At 40.7% G+C, this 25190-nt stretch overlaps 1 protein-coding gene across 1 annotated transcript in view; it reads right to left on the bottom strand.

The window, feature by feature from the left end:
* Dnah7 (dynein axonemal heavy chain 7) overlaps positions 1-25190 on the bottom strand; it is a 256781-nt gene that overhangs the window by 60024 nt on the left and 171567 nt on the right. The window contains exons 49-52 of the mRNA XM_034497949.2: positions 22288-22478; positions 9948-10081; positions 8713-9048; positions 188-314 (exon numbers count right to left, since the gene is read on the bottom strand). Of these exons, the coding sequence (XP_034353840.1) occupies positions 188-314; positions 8713-9048; positions 9948-10081; positions 22288-22478 (788 nt within the window). The remainder of the gene's footprint in view (positions 1-187; positions 315-8712; positions 9049-9947; positions 10082-22287; positions 22479-25190) is intronic.

Raw genomic sequence — 25190 nt, 5'->3', positions numbered from 1 at the left:
ATTATCTCCTCCTCTAACAGTTAATACAACTGGGTCTAGAGCTGTGATTTTCCCGAGTTAACTTTTGAGTTGTGTTATAGAGACACAGAGAATCTTTGACACTGGTATCATATCTTTGTTGGTATAATCCAGACCTTCTCCCTGTAACTATAGTAACTGCACTCCTACAGACCAAACTCTTACTGACCGCATTGTCGTGTATCAGCAGATTCACGGTGAGACAAAAGGAAAACAGCATCTTGTCCTTTTCAAAGAGCGAACGGCAGATGTTGACGTAGAGTGAGTAGGTGAAGTGATCCCTGAGAATGTGAAGCCTAAGAACCATCACAGATATGAAGATATGAGCAAACACAAACAGGGTCACCAAGAGGGAATGCTACAATTGCACTGACAGACTCTTAGACCTGCATTTGAACCATTTCTTTCAGTTTCCACCCAAACAATCAAAGATCTTTACTCCTTGGGTTTCACTGTTGACTGATGTTTTTCTTTAATCTTTCATTTACAAAAAAGTACTTGGCATCTTAATCCATTTAAAAAATTACAGACGTTTTAACTACAAAATATTGCACTAGGGGGCCAAATATGACCTTTTTACAAAGTAAATACTTACAAATATTTTATACTACATTAAATGAATAAAACTAATAGCTTGTATTAAATTAATGGCAAAGCTTGATGCTATGCTACACTGAACATGAATCTATCAGATCCAAAAAACCTAAGAGATTTGATTAAACTACATTTCTTTTTATGAAACTACATTTCACAGAGAGAAAACATGGACATATGAAAAATGGTTGTTATGCCTGTGAGCTGCATCCATAATAGTTCCTAACGTCAGTACAACGCTTCATTCATTTTAATATAAGTATTCCATGAAATAGTCATTAAAATCAAAATTTTAAATTATAGTTAATGCATAGACATAAAAACTATAATTTTAACCTCTGTCAACAAAAAAAAAAACACTTGTAGAGAGATAAAAAAACATTTGTAAAGACACAGACTAATGGCTCATACCTTCTAGGCACACCAATTATCTGACGGAAAAAGCAACATAGTTTATTAGTAATCAAAATTATACTGGTGTTTTCTAATGCAGTAAGGGAAAACATATCTACCAATCTGTGACAGGAGTTTAGCTATTTTCACGCTACTGTCCTTGGCTTGGACTCATCGTAATTGGTGTTTCGTTTTGATTCTCATTTTTCTTCTCGTTTATGTCCTTTACTTTTTCTCCTACACCAGCGCTGCCATCAGAGAGTGACAGTAAAAGGACACATCTCGTTTTTAGCTGAGAAACAGTGTAGTGAGACAGAAGTTCTCGAAATACAGCGGAGGTTTAGATTTAAAATAAGCATTCTATCCCCGTTTCCACCGTCATGCCAATAGGTCTTCTCATACATGAAACCTGTCTGTCCTGTAGTAGTATAGGAGGCTTAAGCACAAATGTATATTGAGACACTCCAGCGCTCCCCAAGGGGAGAGCAGAGGCCAGTAAAACAGAGCCACGTGTAGGCACAGGCCTGGCTGAGGAAGAGGAAGCAATTAATTGTCTTAGCATTAACCATATGTATCATTTTGGTGGTTCTAAATTGTAGCTCAAAGGCTCACTGTCTTAGTTAGAATTTCTATTACTGTGACCAAACACTGTGACCAAAAAGCAAGTCTGGGAAGGAGGATTTATTTGGCTTACACTTTGACATCACTGTTCACCATTGAAGGAAGTCAGGACAGGAACTCAAACAGGGCAGAAACCTGGAGGCAAGAGCTGATGCAGAGGCCATGGAGGGGTGCTGCTTACTGGCTTGCTTCCCTTGCCGTGCTCAGCCTACTTCCTTATAGAACTCAGAGGGGGCACCACCTACAATGGGCTGGGCCCTCCCCCTCTGTTAGGAGCCGCGGTGAGCTTGACAACATTCGCCATTACAAGATGGCACGGGCATCCTGTGCTCCCACAAGTAAACAACTAACTGCACAGGTGCAAAAGGCAAAAGCGCGCCAAAGTCACTGCCCATCCCGAGCATAATATGGGGTAATGAGTGAACAGCCAATCAGAAGTGAACACGCCACTCTAGGGTACATATAGCAGTGCCCTTCCCGGGCTTGGGGTCTTTCCGCTTCTGCTGATACAAGAATAAAGTCTCGCTGTAGTAACTACCTGAACACTGCCTCACGTGTCTCTTTCACGGAAGAGGCCCGGAATAGCCAGGGTTATAAAAGCATCTATAAAAATATTTAAGCATGTTTGATTTTTAAAATGTTTTTTGTTTCGACGCCAGATATTCCGGGCCTCTTCCGTGTCCCCTTCGCCCGAGAAAGAGACACGTGAGGCAGTGTTCGGGTAGTTACCACAGCGAGGCTTTATTCTTGTATCAGCAGAAGTGGAAAGACCCCAAGCCCGGAAAAGGCACTGCTATATGTACCCTAGAGTGGTGTGTTCACTTCTGATTGGCTGTTCACTCATCACCCCATATTACGCCCCGAAATGGGCAGTGACTTTGGCGTGCTTTTGCCTTTTGCACCTGTGCAGTTAGTTGTTTACTTGTGGGAGCACAGGACGCCCGCGCCATCTTGTAATGGCAAATGTTGTCACCACTAACCGTGGCTCCTAACACCCCTCCCCCCATCCCCATCAATAACTAAGAAAATGCCTTACATCCAGGTCTTATGGAGGCATTTTCTCAATTGTGGTTCTCTCATTTCAGATAACTCCGTTTGTGTGTCAAGTTGATATAAGACTAGCCATAACAGTCACCAAAAAGTTTGTTGCTTTTGTGTCTTTCTTTTTCTCTTACTATAGGAGATACTGGAGGTGGCTCAAAAGATACCTTGATTAGGCTGCTCTGACAAGGTAAAACCAGGAGTCACTGCTGTTATACAAGTAGACTAGTGCATGTCTTTATAAATGGGGTTTCTAGTGCAATTCTAGAAAACGTGGGTTGTAGCTGGGAGGGGCAAAGGCCTTAGGCAGTCATTGGCTGTGCTGCAATTCCAATTCCTTTGCTGGCTCCTCTCCTTCCAGAATCCTCCCAGCTTTCCCTATCCTTATCCTTCCTCCTAAACTATTCCAAGCTCAAATTCACTCTCACTAAAGATTAAAATACTATATTTTAATGATATACTTCAGGGGGCTAAAAGACTAAAAATTATCCAGTGTTTGTAGAAAAAAATTAATAAATCTCCAGGGCGTGGTTCGCTACCCATCTCAATGCTGTTATGTTCTCGAATGAAAGACAAACACAGCCTTTATATTTTAACATGCCTTAAACAGCACAATAGCTGGGCCACTGCCAAACCTCCGTGTGGTTAATCCTGAGTTATTACTTACTAACTCTATGTTCTGTCTTGGCTGCTCTGGGCCCAATTGAGCAGTCCTGTGGACTCCTTCAAATGGCAGCTATGCCTCTCAGTCCTGCACTCTGATGAATCTACTCTCCTCCACACTCTTCCCACATAGTGGATTTCCTTCTGATCCCGAGCCCAGGAAATCCTAAAACCCCACCTCTGTCTGTCCTCCCCAGCGATTGGCTGTTGGCATTTTAATTTACTAATCAGAGCCAACTAGGGGCAAGTTCCCAGAAGCTACACGCAGACCTTCTTGTGTAAACAGTTTTGGGGGGGAACATAATTAGCATTCATGATATAAGCAGCTAGAAATGTGGGTACGTGGTATACTGATATGAGACGATTCAAGTCTCTCTAATGGAGTTTCATATTTAAATAAACTTACAGAAAAGGAACTTAAATGAGGAAGATAGTTAACAGTGCAGGTATTTGTATTTATTTTAACCGTATTTATAATACTTACCAAGTCTTACCAAATTATATCCACAATGTGGTCTATTGAACAGCTTCTACAAATTGTGTTACAGAAGGATATTGATAGAATTAACAGGGACACAAAAATACTCTGTGTACCTGTATGCTTGCACATGTGTATACATTATGTATGCACACTTATTTAGAAAAAATTGTAGTTTGACTCCTTTAATGAAACAATACCCTACTTAGATCTTTTTTCTGCATTTTCCTGTTTTTGTTTGTTTCTGTCTTTTTTACACTACAGTTATTTTAGTATTTCCTACATAAACACTAATTCATCAACTTCAATGAATAACATAGTTTTTTATGGCAATTTCAGAGTGTCTGCCACAATGTTCATTATATATTATTCTTGGCGTCACACTTAAATGATCATCTAGCACAGCTATCAAAGGTAAATAAGAGTGCATTTATACACTTCAGTAAGAGGGACAAGAGAGAATACTAGAGTAATACTAAGATTTGAAAAAAAAAAATCTTTGGTAGGCAGGCTCCTGTGAACAGCCCCATACTTCCTGTACTTTGGGGATAGCTGAGTCTAAGAACTGCTAAACTCCCACAAATACCATGCTTACCAATAACTGGGAGATCACAAATCATTTCTATGAGAATTTGTTCTCTCTTTAATCTTTGATTAGCAGCTAGCTTTTCGATTAGAACTCTTATTTTGCTGGGGAAAGATGATGAAAAGGGCTGTCTAGAAGGTTCTTGGTATAACAAGGGAGCACACACAAATGTGTGCCCTCCGTCAGTTGCATTCCATTTGATCCACTACAACTGTGCGTGAATCGGCACCAAAAGCCATGCACTGGGATGCTGGCTGGACACGTGACTCTGTGCTTGGTTACGATAAGGGGTGAGACCACTATGTTTCTTTGCAACATCCACTGTGGCCCTGGACTGGAATCCCATATTCTCAACAGCAGAAGGGACCATTAGTTTTAGGTAGAGTGTCAGGCCAAACAAATGTTTAAAAAGTAAGTGAAGAGCTTTTTCTCCTGCTGAAAATAAAGGGACAGTCCACCCCTTACCTCTCTTTTCTTAGAGCCTCAAATTAGATTAAAACTTACATTTAAGTTTAAAGAACTTAAATTTTTCTAAGTATTTTGTACTCGCTGATGCTTGTAAACTCTTTGATTTTATATATTGTTGTGTGTGAAAGAGATAGGTGTGGGTGCACACACACCACAGTGCACCTTTGGAGGTCAGAGGACGACTTTCAGGAGTCCCTTCTCCCTTCACCATGGGTCTGGGGATGGAACTCAAGCCAGGGTTGCAAGGCAAGTGGTGTTACCTAATAAACATATATCATAGAGAAATGTATAGTATTTAGAATATACAATATTTAGAAATGTATATTCTAAAAAAAAAAAATCACTTCAAAACCTAGTCAAGACTTAGCTTTAAGACCCAGGAATATCTTAAATGTCTGCCAACGTCCTGGAAGCCATTGCTTTGAGGCATAAACCCAATGCCTGTGAAAGAACAGTTGCCCAAACTTCACAAGGCTCCTTGCTTTACAGTACAAAGTCATCTCCTCCTATGTAAGTGTGAAAAGTTTGTTCTTCCTCTTACTAAAGTTAATTGGCTAACACAGATGGTCCCCTCAGTTAGCGGGCAGAGTGAGGATGAGCTATGCATGACTCTGTGCTCGGTTACTATAAGGGGTGAGGCCACTATGTCTCTTTGCAATCTCCCTGCAGATTGCCTGTGATGCATAGCACACTCTGGTTTAATGCTTATTCAGTTTTCAAACTGCTTTCTTTGTCTAATGCCTTTCTGGAGAGGATGCCTGGGTTAGGAGAAGATTTAGATTTTAATTAGCCTTCTCTAACAATAAGTGTACATTTAAACACGAAATCTGCTCTTCACAAAATGATACTCGTGAGTTCCATGGATGAGGGGTTGAGTGCAAAATGCCAGCCCCAGAGAACACATTCGCTGGGTCTGTTTAGACAAGCTTCTAAAACAGAAAAATCTGCTCCTGGTACTGCAAACTGGACAGTGGCTCCCTTTGTGGGACAGAGGGACTGCAAAGGGTGCTGTCTGTTAATGCTGTCTGTCTGCAGCTGAGAGCTAGCTACACAAGCGTGCTTCCTTGTAAAGACTCATTTCTGCACATTTCTGTAGGCACAATGCTATCTTCAAGGAAAATTTTAATTTCATCTTCTCTATTAGTCTTTCTATACTTCACATTCACAGTAGTCGCAACTACAAATAAAAAGCTGTGTTTGTTTTCTACATTTTTATCCAAATCATATATTAAAGTAAAAGGGATTTGCTTTTCTTTAATTTCAAGGGCTTTGTTACTGGTATGAAAAAACAAACAAACAAACCCAACCTCCCCCCTCAACCCCCAAGCTTAGATGAGTCTAATTTGGTATAAAAAAAAAACCAAAAACCTATTTGAGGCATGAAGTCATTGTAACTTTTTAATCTTGTACCAAAAACCCCTGCACTGCATGGGTAGTCAGAGTTCTCTTCTCATAGACTCCAAAGAATAGCCAGACTTTAGACTACATAGACGATACATTGTGGTAGCTAGTGGGTTTTTTTTTTTTTTTTTTTTTTGTATGTTTTGTTTGGTTTAGTTTGTTGTTTGTTTTGTTTTTCTCTTTCTTTCTTTCTTTCTTTCTTTCTTTCTTTCTTTCTTTCTTTCTTTCTTTCTTTCTAAGACAAGGTTTCATTGTGTAGCTCTGGCTGTCCTGGAACTGTGCAGTGTAGACCAGGTTAGCCTCTAATTCACAGAGCTCTACCTGCCTCTGCACTGGGCAGCTACTGCCCAGTTGACTATTGAGCCGAATGAGGTTGAGATTAAGAACTGCACTGAAAGCGATCATGGTGAGACAGAGAGATGACTCAGCATGTAAAATACCCTTGCTACACAAGGCTGAGGACCTCAGTTCAAATCCCCAGAGGCCACAGAAAGCTGGATGTGGTAGTGCATGATTATAAAACAGGAGGCTGAGACAGGGAAAGCCCTCTGCTACCCCAGATCAGCTAGCCTGGAGTACACAGCATTGAACAACCAGCAAGTCCTGGTCTTAAACAAGAACAAGGTAGGGACCAACTCCTAAAGTCTAATCCCCATGTGTGCTGTGACAGGCTCCTGCCCTCGTAGGCAAGCATGCATCACACACACAGACGCGTGCGTGTACACACACACACACACACACACACACACACACACACACACGTACACGCACAAGCATACAGAGATCGAAATAAATAAACATCCTGTCCCAGAACTTCAAATCCAGTGTAGAAAACAGATGTGTGTCTCTAATTAACTGCAAACATATGGAAACTTTTTTTAAGCGATCACCTTCAGCTTTGTTTTTCTTCAGTAATCCTCACTGACTTGAAAACTTCAAGGACTAGAAACAAATACTAAAAATTAGAAACAAATGCCAAACTGAAAACTTCTCTCACTAACAAGTCAAATGAATTTTATCCTCTCACTGACTTGAGCTTAAACAAGATCTTAATGTTTGGCTTCTGACGCCAAGACAAGGGGCTGAGGTGCATATTTTATATTCCAAAGCAGACCTGGCCTCCAGGTTCTCCCAGCATCCCTCAGTCTGTACCTGGCACAATTTGCCTCCAACCTTGAACTTTCCAGCCCAGGGGCTGGGCTGCCCTTCCCCCAGAAAATCTTCTTTATATAATCCAGACATTTTGGTTTCTTGCTCTTCTTTTCCTCTCCTTTGTCTGCACAAGTGCCCCTTTCTTTCTTTTTCTATCCCTCTCCTACCTCCTCCCTTTTCCCTATGGTGACTTCCTGGGCCTTGGTCCTTCCCACCTGAGAGCAGTTTTGCAATGAACCTGCCTTTAATATAATCTAATCTGGCTCGAATTGGTTCATTTCATTCATGGCTGAGAAATAACCTACCACTTAATGCTTTTGCTTTTTTAAATATACTATTCAGTAGTAAACAATATGATTTCTATAGATAATCATAATATTTAAAAAGTTGTGTGATTATCAAAAATAATTAGTATCAGATTTTGGGTTTTGCTCTGGTATCTAGCAGAGTTTTAATGTAGTAAACCCAAATGTAAAACTGTAGTTTTAGAGGTGGCCGAGAGAGTGTCTGTCTGCTTATCCTTGGAGGACAAAACTCTCTCTGTCCCTGCAGCCAATAAGGGAATCTGCAAATGGTAAATAAAGCTAATTGCTTCCTTTTTCTAGAATTATATTACAGCCCTACTGAAAGGTTCAGTATTGGTTCAGGATATCCTAAGACCAAGTTGTCAGCATAAAGGAGATTTATTTGCCCCAAAGAGACAAAGAACAGAGAATAAGAGACAAGCAGAAGCCACAGAAGAGAGGGGGAAGGGGGAAATAAAGGAGAGGAGGAAAGGGATATTTGTCCTCTGGGTAAAGAGGAGACAGAAGAGGCACATAGGACAACGTCAATTTACAAAGATAAAGGGGAAAACCCAGTGTCTGATATCTAATTTGAATTGGGCATTTAATTAGGTAAGACAAAGTGGGCTTTTGATTGATGGACTTCAATACTTTGACAGCTGGGCCTTGGTAGTCAGCCTTAGGAAGAGGAAGTGGCCAAATAAGGGAATAGACATCTGCTGGCTAACTTCAGGAGTGTAATCTAAGGGTTTTTTTTAGCAAGGCAGAGAAAGTGGGAGAGAAGAGCAAGGCCTGCCAGAGCCACGTTTGCCTGCTTGAGCTGGCTGGAGCCCCGCACCTACAGCTCTGTGAATCGTTATTTCCCAGCTGAAGCTACACACATCTGTTCTATTTCTGGGGAAATTATGAGACAAGCTCCCTTAAGGTTCATGGCTGTGACATTCACGCCATCCTGCAATGATAATCAAAACCGTCCTTTTCCCTAGTGTAAGATTAGCAGCCTCTTTACATACCTTTTTGATAAGACGTCTGATTTTTCCGAATTTTCAATGGACAGGATGAACAGGTTAATAAACCAGGTCAGTGAATACTGGTACATGGGCTCAATGTTGGCTAGATCAGCAATGGAGAAGAACAGGATGGAAGAATGAATAGCGATGGGCCGATAGCCCATGCGGGTGTTGTCGATCTTTTTCTCCGTCTCCTCAGCCACTTCCTGCTTCTGGGAAATCTCATTCGCTAAAGCCTTGGAGGAGGATAATATCTTAATCGCAGTCTCATCTTCTAATATATTGCCTTCCGAAGATGAGAGGACTTCTAAAATCTTGTCTTCTATTTCCTTTAACTGCCTGGAATGAAGCACAGCTTCCTCAGAAAAGAAATGATTTAAGAAATCACCTGAAGTGTGCAGTCTTCTCTAAGAAACAGAGACCTTGTAACCTAAAGAAATGTGTCATGCTGTGACAATTATCTGGAAAAGGGATGCTGTGAGATTAATTTCTCATCTTGTGAAATGTCACTAAGACATGGCCTTCCTGCTCATCTCCCTTTAATGATCACTCATGTGATACCCTGAGAGAAATGGGGCAAGCCAATCTCCTCTGCCACCCGGTACCTCGGTCAGAGGGAACTCAAGGTACCACTTCATTTACTTCCTGATTTTTTTTACATGATTTGAAAGTTTAATGTGACATAGATACTATGCCCCAAAGAAAACAGATCACTTTGGTTGCACAGTGAACCCAGAAACTTCTATGTAGTACCTTTGTTGAAGAACTGAAGACCCATGCCTATGTCTGTGGCAAGCATCCATGTCCTTCCCCTGTCTTAGAAAAGGACTCAGCAATGCAGTTTTCTAAGTTAATGGAGAGACTCTGTAGGCCCTGCATTACAAACTTTTCCATATGGGGGGGATAAGCTGGAGAGACAGTTTGGCAGTTAAGAGTAAGTTGCTCTCCCAAGACTCGGGTTCAATTCCCAGCACCCATACCAGGCAGCTCACAACTGTCTGTAACTCCATTTCCAGTGGTTCCTCTGTCATTCTCATCCTTTTCTGGCCTCTAGAGATACCCATACACAAGGCACACACGCACACGCATATACACACATACATAATAAATAGAAAAATTTAACCTTAAACCAAATTCCCATTTGATATATACATTGAATCTAACTAAACAGATGCTTAAATGTACTTTACTATAACCACAAAATAAATAATCATTCTGCACTTCATGAGGTTCCAAACCTTTTGTTCTCAGCTCCTTGTAGTATCAAGGCTTGCTTTTCTTCTTCGAGGTCTGGCCTTTCCCGTGCCACTACAATTCCCAAAAGCTGATCCTGCATTCCCTCGGGAGTTATCATGAAGTTTAACAATGTGACCTGTAAGTGAAAGAATGTGTTTTTGAAAATGCATTGTTTTTTTTCCACCAAGAAAGCGTCTGTGTGTGTGATTCAGGGTTCCATTCATTGGACACATATTGTAGCAGTCATATGAATGAAAATAGAAATCACAGAGATGACAGCCAGCAATGGTACAGGCAAGCCTGACTTTTGGATTAAAAGGCCATAAAATCTTGTGACAGTCAGAAATAAAATACTTAAAGCAGTTTATGCATTCCCAATTCCAACTGGTCCAATTTCTGATGATCTTTAACAGTGAAATCAGTTACACTGAATGAGGTTGGAAACAACCTTACTACAAGCTAAACTGATTCTCTTTTTAAGGTTCCTTAGAGATGTCATATGAAATAATCTTAAGAGAGAGACAAGAAGAGAGAGCATTGTTCTTATTTGCTATGAGTGAAGTTTTTTTGTATTAAGGAGCTACTATGCTGCAGGAAGAAACAGGAAATTTACCTGTTGATAGTGCCCATCAAGGGCTATCTGCTGATGTGTACTCTACCCAGGTACCTAATCAGTGGAGAGGCTGGTGTGTGGTTGTGCATGCCCATGCATAGGACACATCTTTAAAATTATCCTTTTCTTGATACTTCCCAATAAGTATGTTAATTTAATGTTCTCCGAAAAACTAGTCATAGTCCCTGCAGCTCTAGAATGGTCTCTCTGCTTCACAATTACACTTGCTGAAAATACTGTTTCCCCTCTCAAGTGTCACCTTAGCCCTCTGTAGCCTGCTCTCTTCCCAGCCCCTCCATACCTACCTCTATACATGACAATAAAACAGCAACTGTCTAGTTCTGGTCACCAAATAATCTAGGAGCCAATAAATACCTACTTGAGCTTGGCTTCCTTTGAAATTCTCACTTATTGGTTTTTGTATATTTGCCAGTGTGCTGTCTGTTGTTTTAAAATAAAATCTCAATTATTCAATTTTACCCATGGAGACTACAGAGGCAGATGCTGGGATGAAAGCCTGCTAGCTCCGAGAGGCAGAGAAACACCCATGTGACCTTCCTCCTTAGCCGATATCCCAAAATGAACCCCCCCTCTCATCCTGTCTCAAAAAGACTCCTTCAAACTAAATGTTCCTCACTTTTATTTCCTGTGTGTCTCTCTATCCGTCCTCCTGACTCCCTCTTACTCTCTATGGTTTCTTTTTTTTATTAATAAAAATCCTATGTTCACTTCCATCAACTGTTTGTCTTCTTTGTTCTGCTTCCTAACCTGTGGTTGACTTAACTTAATCCTGTTTACACTATTCAAGAAGAAAGCTCTTAGATTAAAGGTGTGTCCTAAGGCTGAGCCACTCCACAGCTAAAACAGGATTTTCCAGTAAATAATACAATCTCAGGGTTCACAGTGTGATGAAATATCCTGCAACAGCTGCTCACATGCCTTAGGGTCTGCAACCTGTGAAGACTCCGAAGCCTCAGCCTCCTCTACTTCTGTTCATGTCTTTTACTTCATTGACTCTGTGACCTCAGTGCTTGCTCCACCTTGACCCTTGGAATATGCCTCATCAGCTCTGCATTTTCTACAGTGCACACTTACTTCCTCCCGGACACCTTCTCTGTGTACTCCAGCCCTAGCCCAGCAGCTTCCTGTGCCGCTTCATTGGTTAACTTCTTATATTACACATTTGACTGGATGCAGCCATGGGTTTATTTATGTGTCACCTGGGCTAGCGTGAAACAACAGCCAGTGGGGCAAGGATCTAAAGGTGGTAAATATTCATGACATAGAGAAAAGGGATCTAACCCGACTCACAGTGACAAGGGGGCCTTTACCGCAGAGACAGTCTGCAGAGGCAGGTGGTTAGCAGAGACTTGAGTGAAGGACAGGACAGCATTATAGGCTGGACAGTTTCGGCACTGTAGTTGGTGGAATCCCCCACTGATCTGCGATGCCGGTAGTGGTATCTGAATTTCATCTCCAGAGGCTCTTTTTGAACTGATCTGGAGTGGACCCATTTTTTTGGTAGGTGACTTGAATGTGCAACAAAGGCCGAGAAAGACTCCAGGCAGAAGAAACAGCACAGAAAAGGAGGAGCAGGAAATTCCATCATTCCAGCATGGAGAACATGTGAGTAGAACCTATTTCTAGGCCACTGATAAATGAAAGTACGTAGTTTCTATCATGTGTGGCCAAGAACCCAACATTTTCTTTATTGTTCACAATGTCCAAAAAAAAAAAAAAAAAAAAAAAAAAAAAAAAAAATGATCTCCTTAGCCTTGAAAATACTTTATGATCTCAGTAACTGGCAGAAGCAAACAGAGACAGCCCAGTGCTGCTCCTGTTGTCACTCGTTCCTTAATCAAAGGATGTCACGGGAACGACCCATCTAAACTCAGGAGCAGCACACAACACTGCATGTTGTTGACCATTCTGTTCAAAAGGTTTAAATAAATTTTATGTCACATATATGCCTAGATCATTGCAGCAAAATTTGCTGTTTTATCATACCTAAATCTGAGGGGGTTTCATATTAAGACAAGAGAATAAGCAAAATAGAAAAAGTCAGTGAGCAAACATGGAACATGTCACAAACACCCAAACACACCATCAGCTTATTAGAAGGATTATTGGCATAGTGAAGGGGAGTTGCTTTGGTTCCTACCCACCAGGCTCTGATACTAGGAGGCTCTCACATGGGTTTAAAGCAGGGTGCATGAGCACTGAGCAGATCTTGGGTGGCAGCTCTGCCCCCAACATCCAAGAACCCAGAGGAAGCAGGGATCCCAGGTGCTCGAACTCAGGCAGTATCTTAGGTAAGCAGACAGCAGGGCCCGCCCTCAACAGGGAGTAACTGGGAACCAAAAGGACCCAGGAAGTCACTCCCAGCCTGGAACACTGGTTCCTTCCTGTCTGGGCCAGAGCACTGAGCAGACCTTGGGTGGCAGCTCTGCCCCCAACATCCAAGAACCCAGAGGAAGCAGGGATCTCAGGTGCTCGAACTCAGGCAGTATCCTAGGTAAGCAGACAGCAGGGCCCGCCCTCAACAGGGAGTAACTGGGAACCAAAAGGACCCAGGAAGTCACTCCCGGCCTGGAACACTGGTTCCTTCCGGTCTGGGCCAGAGCACTGAGCAGATCTTGGGATCCCAGGTGCTCTAACTTGGACAGTGTCTTAGAAACTAGTTCTCAGATCTGAGGCCTAGATCAGACCTCTGCCAGGTCTGCTGTTGTGTGGACCCTGGATTCCACCTGAGACATACTGGAAGGTCCACTCAATCCAGAGCCACAGAGGAACAAATGAACTCAGAGCTTCAGACAACATATCCTGAGATATTCTAGAGGAGACACTGCACCCAGAACAGCAGACTCCTAACTGGACTACTACCTTGGAGGCACCATATCCTGAGGCATCCTAGAGGTACCACTGTAATCAGTGCAGCTGGAAAAGATCACAGAGACATCTGGACCCCTAGGAGATCAGACACAAGCTAGATAACTAGAAAGACAGGCTTCAGTCTGAGACAGCAAGTACAGGCAGCACTAGAGTTAACCAGATGGCAAAAGGCAAGAGCAAGAATGTAAGCAACAGAAACCAAAGTTACATGGCATCATCAGAACCCAGCTCCCCCATCAGAGCAAGCCCTGAACACCCCATCACACCAGAAAAGCAGGAATCAGAATTAAAATCACTTCTCATGATGATGATAGAGGGCTTTAAGAAAGACATAAATAACACTCTCAAAGAACTTAAGGAGAGCACTGGTAGACAGATAGAAACCCTTAAAGAGGAAACACAAAAATCCCTTAAGGAATTTCAAGAAAATGCAACCAAACGGGAAAAGGAATTAAACAGAACCATGCAGGATCTAAAAATGGAAGTAGAAACAATAAAGAAATCACAAAGGGACAATACCCTGGAGATAGAAAACCTAAAAAAAAGATCAGGAGTCATAGACACAAGTATCACCAACAGAATTCAAGAGATGGAAGAGAGAATCTCATGTGCAGAAGATACCATGGAAAACATTGACACAACTGTCAAAGAAAATGCAAAATACAAAAAGCTACTAACCCAAAATATACAAGAAATCCAAGACACAATGAGAAGGCCAAACCTAAGGATAATAGGTATAGATGAGGGGGAAGACTCCCAACTAAAAGGACCAGTAAATATCCTCAACAAAATTATAGAGGAAAACTTCCCTAACCTAAAGAAAGAGATGTCCATAGCTATACAAGAAGCTTACAGAACTCCAAATAGTTTAGACCAGAAAAGAAATACTTTCCGCCATATAATAGTCAAAACATCAAATGTACAAAACAAAGAAAAAATACTAAAAGCAGTAAGGGAAAAAGGCAAAGTAACATATAAAGGCAGACCTATAAGAATTACACCAGACTTCTCACCAGAGACCATAAAAGCCAGAAGATCCTGGACCGATATCATACAGACCCTAAGAGAACATAAATGCCAGCCCAGACTACTATAGCCAGCAAAACTGTCAATCATTATTGATGGAGAAACCAAAATATTCCATGACAAATCCAAATTTACATAGTATCTCAACACAAATCCAGCACTTCAAAGAATAATTGGTGGAAAACTCCAACACAAGGAGGGAAACTACAACCTAGAAAAAGCAAGAAAGTAATGTTCCAAAAACCCCAAAAGAAGATAGTTACACAAACATATCTCCACGGATGTTAGCCCAAAAGCTTGGATTATCGAAGACTCAACCCACAGACCACATGAAGCTCATGAAGAAGGACGACCAAGAGGGGATGCCTCAGTTCTACTTAGAACGAGAAATAAAAATGCTCAAGGGAGCAAATAGGGAAACAAAACATGGAACAGAAACTGAAGGAGGGGCCATCAGGAGACCTTCCCACCTGGGTATTCACCCCATGTACAGCCACCTAATCTAAACACTGTTGTGGATGGCTGGAAGTGCATAATGTGAGGAACATGATATAGCTGTCTCCTTAGAGGTCAGCCAAAGACTAAAACACTCAGAGGACAATGTTCACAATTAACCACTGATATGATCAGTGGTTTCAAAATGGAGAACTTAGTGAGAGGACTGAAGGAGCAGAAAGGGTTATTGACCCCAGGTGGAAAGCAACAATACCAAACAACCAGAGCCCCCCAGGGTCTAAACCACCAGCCTGGGAACACATAGTGAGGGACCCAAGACTCCAGAGGTATATGTAGGGGAGGATGGCCCTGTCGGACATAGGTGGGAGAGGAGTTTCTTGGTCCCATTAAAAAAAAAAAAAAGAATGAAAAATGAATGAATGAACACACAGTGGGGGGGGATGGGAGGGCAGGGAGGGGATAGTGAGGGGGTAGGTGTGGTCACTGCCTCATAGAAGCATGAGGAGGGGGATGGGATAGGTTTCTGGGTGGTGGGAGGAAGTAGGCTAAGGGGATAAAATCTGAAACGTAAATACTACAACCAATTTTAAGAAGCGGGGGGGGGGGGGAAAAAAAGTCTTCAGAACCAACATCTTTAAAAAAAAAATGTCAGCCCCCTGGGGGTGGGAAATTTTTTTTTTCCTGATACTAAAACTTTTTCTGAGAATTGTATATTGCAGAATACACAGCCTTGGTGTATCTACTCATCAAGCATACTGAGCAGACCTGCCCAAACCTCTGATGTCCTGGAATTCCATCTGGATTCAGTGAAGACACAGCATCAGAGGCTTATCAACTTACTCTTCCCCCCACCCCTCTTCTAAAATCTCAATGCCCTTAATCAGCTTGAAGAAGTTAAAGAAGAGTCAGCGCCCCTATTCCCTGAGCTTGGGGACTAATGTGGTTAATAATGGTCTGTCTTTCTAGGGACAAGTAGTGGTTTTGTTGGAACAGGGGGGATTAGCTAGGACTTCCTGCATAGCCATAACCTACTGGTAGAAATCTGTATAATTATTATCAAGATGAAGTTATAAATTCTTAAATGGTACAAAATTTACTTTGATCTCAAACTTAAGGTTTTCATTGGTACAAGCCTCGTATTAATATAAAAATGAGATGAATATTGATACACTCATGGGCATTGTGCCTGTATAACACATTTAGGAATACAATGCCTAGACCCAGCCCTTTTTTAACTTTTTTAACTGATTTGGGACGCTTAACCTATGAGTTAAGGGACTATAGCAAATTCATATTTTTGAGTTTATTGTTAGGGGGTTTTCCATATTTTACTTAGAAATAGCTGAGAGGAGTTAACAGAAAAGAGTCCAGGTTACCTTACATGGATAGTTGGTTTTCAAAACATCAGAAGTCCATAGAACTGATGCTACAAATATTTATATATTAATGTTCATATTGATTAGAGACCTGTCTGCTCCTGACAGCTTCCTGTCGTGGATTCTAAGAAGAAATTGAGCATCCTTGGAGTTACTCCAGTTGTGTGGTAACAGCCACTAGGCAAGAATTGCCTCTCTCCATCTACAGACAAATTACTCTCCAGAAAAGGACACACATGCAGAATAGTCGACTGATTATATCTGCCTAGACAGAGTAATCAATCCTTAATAATCCTGCATCACCAAGGTCTGTCAGATGATTCTGGGCCAGAAGGCTGAAGATTTGATGCTCCAACATTTGGTAGTATAGGGGCTTTTCAGGTGTTCAGAGGTCTCTATAAATTGGCTAAGGTTTAGAAGCTATGCTTTGTGCTTCCCACAATTATAGTTAACTCAGTCATTCTGGATTTCTGACGGGGTTGAAAACTTATAGCTATTTACCGTAAGAGAAAAGATTTGAGTGGATGGTCGTCAGCTGACATTCATCCTAAAGCCAGGTTCAGAACTAAATGTTTTAGTTAGGATAGATGACAGAGGTGCTGGTTAGTCAACAAAATGATGGACTGGGTATTAGGACTATCTTGTACCTCATTGGTACAAATTGGCCTAATTATGCTCTAATTGTATTTTGAGAGAAAAGTTTCATTTTAACAGGAAGGGTGATGTGTAGGAGGAGCTAAGGTAGGAGGAGTACTGAGAGGAAGAAAAGGAGTAAGAAGAGGAGGAGAAGAAGGATAGAAGAAGCTAGGTGATGAAAGAGAGAAAGAGGGGGGAGACAGGAAGGCAGATATTCATGTATCTCCACCAGTCAAAGATAGTTGTTATATCTAGGTCGGTCAGTGGGTTACACCTCTGATTGAACAATTCCAAACTTATAACGCTTATGATTAACATTATTTAAAAAAAATGTATAAATGCAAAAAGGAAAAGGGGGCATGGGATAGGGGTTTTCTAAGGGGGGGGGAATGGGGAAAGGAGATGGCATCTGAAGTGTAAATAAAATATCTAAAAAAAAAAAGAAAAAAAAAGAAAAAAAAAAGAATAAAGCAGGGTGCATTCCAAAAACTGAAGTACAGATCAATGGAATAGATCAATGGTTATAGCCCAGACAGCTATAACCACTGAATTTCAACAACAAAACAAAAATACACATTGTTGAAAACACTGTCTCTATTGTATGTGGTACTTAGAAAACTGGATGCCCACTTGGAGAAGCATGAACCAGAAAAATCCTATCTTTCACCCTGCACAAAAACTCCATTGGATCAAAGACTTTATGGTCAGAGCCAAAACTCTGATATCATCAGAGGAAAAGAAAAGGAAAGACTTAAGGGTATAGTCAGAGGTGACAACTTTCTCAATAAGACCCCCAGGAAATAAGAGCAGCAACTGATGCTTGTGGCCTTATGAAATTCAAAATTCTTCTTCATCAAGGGAAACATCTGATTGAATGAAGAGATAACCTGCAGAAGGGGAGAAAATCTTTGCCCATTATACATCTGATAGAGGATTAATAGCTAAAATATTTCTTCTGTCTTTTGACCCACTCCAAAAATAAAAATAAAATAAAAAAGAACAAGTAAACAAACCACGCAAAATGGGTCCATGAACTGAACAGGAAGTTCCCAGAAAATGAAATGCAAATGGCCAATAAACATGAAAAAAAAATGCTTAAGCTCTCTAAGCCATCAGAGAAGAAAATCAGAAATATATTGAGATTCCATATTGCTCCAGTCAAATGGCAATTATTATAACAAACAATCCATGTAGACAAGAATACAGGGAGGGAGGGTTCAGAAGATGCTGGGGATATAAACTATCCCAACCTCCAAGGAAACCAGTATGGAGATTTAAAACAAAACAAAACAAAACAAAACAAAACAAAACAAAACAAAACAAAACAACCCTATAAACCAAATTTCCATGTGGCCTGGCTATACCACTCCTGGGTATTTACTCAAAGGACTCCTGGTCAGCTAAATACACAGAACTGTGCAGACTGATGCTTCATACAGCACTATGCAGAACAGTTAAATTATGGAACCAACCTAGGTATCCAACCACAGAGGGATAGATCAGGAAAATGTCATATATATATATATATATATATATATATATATATATATATATATATATATATATATGTAATGGGATTTTATTTCAACCATAAAGAGTAAGAGAGAAAGGGAAAGAAGGAAAGACAAGGAGGAAGAAGAGAAAGAGGAGGAGAAAATAAAAGGGAGAAAGGGGAAGAGGAAGTAGGAGGGTGACGAGGGGGAGGAAAGAGAGGGAAGAGAATCAGTTGCTGTTTTCTGCTTGCCTACTCCGCTCCACACCGTGCCAAGTCCCAATACAGAAACTCAAGGTTTGACTTCCAGTCCTGTTCAACTCAGTATTTATATTAGGTACAGACTACTAGGCATGAGCTACCACTCTTTCCCTTATGGATGAGGGTCAATGTTATTCTTTTTCTTTCTCTGAACTGTATAGATCCTTTGGTGGTTTTGCCCGGCTTGTAAACTGGAGCCACTGCCTAGGCATGCAGGCTTCCTTTTCTTCCAAATGGAAACGTGCAGTGCTGTTACTGATGCCATGGACCCCTGTCTCGTCTTTGTCTTTTCAGCACAATGTTTGAGATCTGGCTGCTGTACAGGTGACATCACATTTCCCTGCCTTTGCTGGCAAGAGACTATTCCCTCTGCAGAGACCTGTCTTTGTTTTTGCACGGAAACTTGCTAACTGAGGCATCAAGTACAAAGCAGCTTCCTCTGGTAACCCTAGAAAGGTGACTCAGTTCTCCCGCCCAAACCTGATGCCTGCTTCCCATGTTAGTGTCACCCATTGTTCTTTTACCCCATCTTTTTAGTGCTCAGCCTCTGGTTGTTAAGGTTTTGTCTTTTACTGTCTATAGTAATATAGTAAGGTAATAGACATTGGGGACTAAGTGCTGGCCCCCAAGACCTAGAGTCTGCACGTAGTCCCTGAGACCCTGCCCTCAGGTTATGATTGGTGAATAAAGATGCCAACAGGCAATAGCTGGGCAGAAGAGGCAGAGGTAGGGTTCGGGTATTGCCGGCTTACAGGAGAGAGGACCATGAGAAAGGAGGAGAAAGAAGCTGCTGCCATAGAATAAAAGAAGAATGTTAAGGAGGGAAAAGGAGAGCTGCCATGGGATAGCTGGGCCTAAAAAAAAAAAAAAAAATGAGGGCTGGCCAATGGGAGTTAAGAGCAGCCCAGATGGGGGCTGGAGAGATGGCTCAGCGGTTAAGAGCACTGACTGCTCTTCTCTTCCTGAGTTCAAATCCCAGCAACCACATGGCAGCTCACAACTGTCTGTAACTCCAAGATTCGACACCCTCACACTCAGACATACATGCAGGCAAAACACCAACGCATGTGCAGTAAAAATAAATGAATAAATTATTAAAAAAAAAAGCAGCCCAGATGGAACATAGTAAATAGTAAGTGATAATTTGGTGTTACCGATAGGAACCAAGATTCTAACAGCATGGAGGGCAGGCAGCTGCCCAGCTCTTGTGCTGCCTAAGGCACATTAAAAATACAAAGGCTGTGTGTTTTTCATCCAGGAACATAAATGTTCTAAGGCAGGAAAAAAGCCCCAGGATGGGATTTAAATATATAGATATAGATATAGATATAGATATAGATATAGATATCTATATCTATCTATCTATCTATCTATCTATCTATCTATCTATCTATCTATCTATCCAGTGCCACTGTGTACAGTTTATATGGATGCAGTCATAGGTTTAGATGATGTAGTTATCATGAAAAACCAATCAAAACTGATCCTATTAACAGATTAATCCTGAATGTTGGACCAACTCTACAGGGAATACTCATTTTCATACAAAAACAGTATTAGCAGCAGGCCTGGTTTAAAACTTTTGTTTTGCAGCATTCAGACAGAAACCTATTCATTGCAAGCCTGAATATTGGATTTTTGAAACCAAGATTTTTTTGCAAATGTAGCCACATGTTCACAAAGCATTTGAAACCCTACAAACACAGCAGCAAGATTTCATTTTCATTTACACTCAAAAGGATGTGAGCAGCATGCTGCCCTCCCTTGGGTGCTTTTGAAAGCAAAAGGTACATGAAAAGACCCTAAAATGTGGGGGTGAGAAGACACATTTAAATATGTAAATGAAAGTAAGTAACTACCTCACCAAACTTCCTAATCCCCATTTAATCAATCCCAGCAATTAAAATAATGGAGCAATAAAACACTCTGGGGAATCATAGGGATATCAGTGCTGAACCATACACAGATCCGTGTCCTCCCTGCCGAGTATTACGACTTCTGTCATAACTAGTTATTATCCAACCAAGGGCTGTTTGTGCTCTATGTGAGACTGCCATGCACTTTACTGCAAAGTAGAAAGGGGTTTTCTCCATAGTGTTTATTAATTTTTTTCTTAACACGGCCTTGGGACTTTATTTCCTCATGTTTTATTCTTTTTCTCCTTACGTTGAAAAGTTAAATAGTCATGCTAAATGGTTAACATTCATATAAACCCAATCCACTAGGCCTCAACCTGAGCATTTTACAGAGATTAACCTCTTCAGAGTTTTACTTCACTCAGTGACATAGTAACTTTTATTATGATCATTTTGATGCCCAGGGACGTTGAACAGCATGGCCATGTCTGTGATAGAACAGCAGTTCAAATCCACACCCTTAACTATGCTAGTCTCTTTCTTAATTCGGAGAGAGATACTAGGTGGGTTTGGTTTTTATTTTTGTTTGTTTGTGTTTGTTGTTTATTTTTTTTGTTCTTTTGAGTACCTAAATAACAATGTGTTTAGCTAATTAAAAACAGTGGGGCTGGAGAGATGGCTCAGCAGTTAAGAGCACACTGGCTGTTCTTCCAGAGGTCCTGAGTTCAGTTCCCAGCAACCACATGGTGGCTCACAGCCATCTGTAAAAAGATCTGGTGCCCTCTTCTGGCCTGAAGATGTACATACAGGCAGGGTGCTGTGTACATAATGAATAAATAAATCCTAAAAACAAAAAACAAAAAACAGTGGCCACAGCATTTCCACTATGCTTCCAAGCTGGACATCTGTCTCCTCTAGACCTCTTAGCTTCAGCTGTGTTCATCAGTCCATGTGTGTACTCTGAGGTTCCAGGACACATTGTGGCCACCACCATGCCCACTTTTCATGGCTCACACATTACACTCACTCTGCACACACTTCTGTGTGTTCTTGGGAGCAGGCATCATGCTCACCTATCATGGATGGGATGATTGTACCAACATCATCTGCCATCAGCTGTTCAGCAGAGGTGTCCATGTTAAGTATTTTCAATAATAATAATAAAAAAAAAAAGTCTGAGCACACTGGACAGATCTTTGTTTTTGTTCCTATATGTAGTTTAACAGATCAGATTGATTCGGGAAACAAATGTTACATTCATTGAGTGACAACCAGGGATGAGAATAAGGGAATTAAAATAGGCTCCTAACCCCAGGATCCCAGCCTTAGATCAATGTTACAGTCATTTTAGTCTTTGCATAACGTGTTAACTTTACCCTTTAAAGCCATTTGCGGTATTAAAAAAAATGCTGATCATTCTTTTAAATAATTCTGCAGAATCAGAAAGCAGCAGCCCTCCTCTGAGCAGGGATGGAGTCCTGTTTCTAAATGTCAGCTCCAATAAGAGCATATGACCATCTACCACAAAGCAAGAATGTTAGCACATGACACCTGTGAAATCGTCCAAGGATGGTTGTGCAGATTAGATTCTGGTGGCCGTTCTTCCCAGTACATAATTTCAGGAAATAGAGAGGACAAATTTCAGCTGTCTGAGGAAGACCTGGTCCTCTTATGGCTGATTAGGAAAATATGATCAGAGATCAGGAGATGTGATGAGGAAACTTAGGTACTGGCCTTCACTGATGTCTCTGGGAGATAGTGCGGGTTTCTCAGCTTGGTTGTGATGTAGAATCGGAAGTCAGGAGCGTACTCAATTGTGGAATCTCCAAGCCGGATACATGTGCTCCCACCCTGCTTGAAGGTCTGCTTCAACAGAAGAGGCTCTAGAATCGGGTCCAGTTCTTCTCCCACGTTTTCTAGCAACACTAAAGGCAGAAAAAAAATATTCCATCATACTTAAAATATTGACTAAAGCATTCAGTGCTCTAGTTCTTTCGGCTCTACAGACCGTTTCTGTTCCAGTAGCTACATATAATGTTACTTTCATCTTCTAGGAGTACAGAGAAATGATGTCATAAAAACACTACCTGCTGTGGGAAGGCTCATGAGTAGGTCTACATGGGCTCGCCTCTTGCTTCTACACCTGTTAGCCAACCAGCCTGGCTTGATGGTCTCCACCTGGGACTCACTGTATCTAGGCATGATGGCTGAGAAAATGCATTTTTTGGACCTATTTCAGTGTTTACTGTATTTTTATTACAAAAATAACTCATACATATTATAGAACATCTGGAAATACAGAGAATTATAAAGAAGAAATTGGGCAACTACCTCTAGTCAGATTTTCTTTATCTTTTTCTCCTCCATTAAATAGCTAGGTTGACATATGTAAATTGATAGAAAATGATGCAAAACTTCATATAACATAATTACCTAATGGATAATTCTCAGTTCAATTTTTAATCAACTTCTCTACACATACTTGAGATGAAACAAATATCAATTTCTGTCCTAATTATTTTGCATGACATTATAACAAAATTATACTACATTATTAAAACTAACAAACAAATTACTGTTAGCTTTTAACCAGCGATGTGTTTTTGATATTATTATATTTGGAAATTTTTTTTTCTGTTCTAAGACATAAGTAATTACTCTAAGCAAAACTTAGCATTTCAGAATATTTCCTTCTGATGTCATTCTAGGAAGGATCCAGAGACAAATGATCCCCAACAGTGCATTTGCTAAGTTAAACTGTTGAATGATGATGATTAAACCTCGGACACAGGCAATTCTGGATTCACGTACATGGTAAGTGTCCCTTGAAGGGGTGGGGATAATCCCAGATTATCCAGTGGCCTCAGGATTGAGGGACTGGTAGATATTTGCACTGTGCATGCAGACATAATTCTTCCCTTCCCTGGTTACTCATGGTTGAATGAATTTCTACAACTACCTCCCTACCCACTCCTCCGCTGCTGGGATCTTAGCCAACAGAGACACAGAAGGTAACTTTTAAGCACTCATTTTCACTTTCTGCTCAGTTATTTTTATAGTTAAATACAATGAATATACCATAATGAATAACTATGTTCATTTTCCATTGTCTAAGTTATTCTTTTCCCACCATGATTATTGCCACTGTGAATGTTGTTTTGCCTGAAAGTCTGTCCATACTGGGCCTAGAAGCCAACGCACAGCCAATTTTTTGAGATACTTTAAGTCACATTACAAACTACTTTCCTGAAAAGATGTGGACACCAGAGCTGCAGGAGGGCGCTCACTCCATTGCTGACAGACCTATCTGTACAAAAGCTAGATAGAAAGCAGGGGAGGGGGATGCCGACAGTCAAGATAGAAAAAATTAGGAAGGTCTAGATAAGATGCTATCTCTTACCATTTTAATGGAGAGTGTCAATGGTCTGTGTAGATTAACTTCTTTTTCAGCCATGTCTAACTATCATACTATATATACTTTATTGATGGATACAGTAAATGCAGAAGCACCTAGACTTTCAAAATCATTGGTTGTCGAACTTTTTAAATAACAGACTCTTTCTAAAACATTTTTTAAAAAGTGGGTCTTATTTTAAAACTCAATACAGCAAAAGAAGAGGGAGACGTGGGTCTCATTGAAGCAGAGGCAGGTGGGTGAAGTTGGCAAAACCTTCCGCCTCTCCACCCAGGCTGCCTGTGAAGAATAAGAAATTTAAAGCCTCTGACCCTGAATAGGCCAGTATCTAAAGATAACCTCTCAAGAAGAAGGAGCTTTAACCACTTATGTTTTCAAACTTTTACTTGATGATTAAATATATAGATTAGAGCTTGCCATCTTTCTATGAGGATTTAAATTTTTTACTTCTTTCTGATGTTCACTGTTAGAAAACATGGTAAAAATAAAAGCCGTTATCCAGAGGCAGAAGACCGGGGAGTTCTGGCCAGCATTCTCCTCATGTGACATGCACTCCTAGCTAAACCATTGAGCTTTCTTTAATATTTCACCTGCCCTCTTAATGAATGACATGGTAAGAGCTATAGTGGGATTCCAACTTTTGTTGATGAAACAGTTTAAGAAAAACATTTACAGCCCAGTACACAGTGTACACAGAACCCCATTTAAATCCTGGTGCACAGTGTATATGAAACATCTTTAAATGTTTGTGCAATGCTACTCACCCCACCCTATACAATGTGACCTACAGTCCTCTGTTCTCTCCTGTCGCATCTCACTGATGGATGTTTAAGACACCCAAAGTAGTCTTTCTCTCCCATGATTAGGATGCATAGTTTTAAAAGCATTAGATAGTTCACCTCTATTACCTGCCCTATAATTATGGAATTTAAACATCAAAATCTATAATTGAGATTTTTTTTAAAGTCAAGAATGCCAAACAGATGGTAGACACTCCATCATTTTACTTTTATTATACCAAACATTTTAATATTTATATTAAATAATTTCAATTACTTGAAGAACTTGAAGTGACAATTCTGTCTAGAAATTCTCTCTGATTTTTCAGAATTCACACAGATCATCGTCTATGGCTTTCTCATTATCTTTTAAGATATTATACATAAGCCATTTATCACATTCTCAAAGAATGGGATAAAACCCTGGCGGTGATCCTCAGTAA

The sequence above is a fragment of the Arvicanthis niloticus genome, chromosome 3 (genome assembly GCF_011762505.2).
Source record: "Arvicanthis niloticus isolate mArvNil1 chromosome 3, mArvNil1.pat.X, whole genome shotgun sequence".
Lineage (NCBI taxonomy): Eukaryota > Metazoa > Chordata > Mammalia > Rodentia > Muridae > Arvicanthis > Arvicanthis niloticus.
The sequence above is the reverse complement of the archived record's forward strand: the minus strand, read 5'-3'. Positions and strand labels throughout refer to the sequence as shown.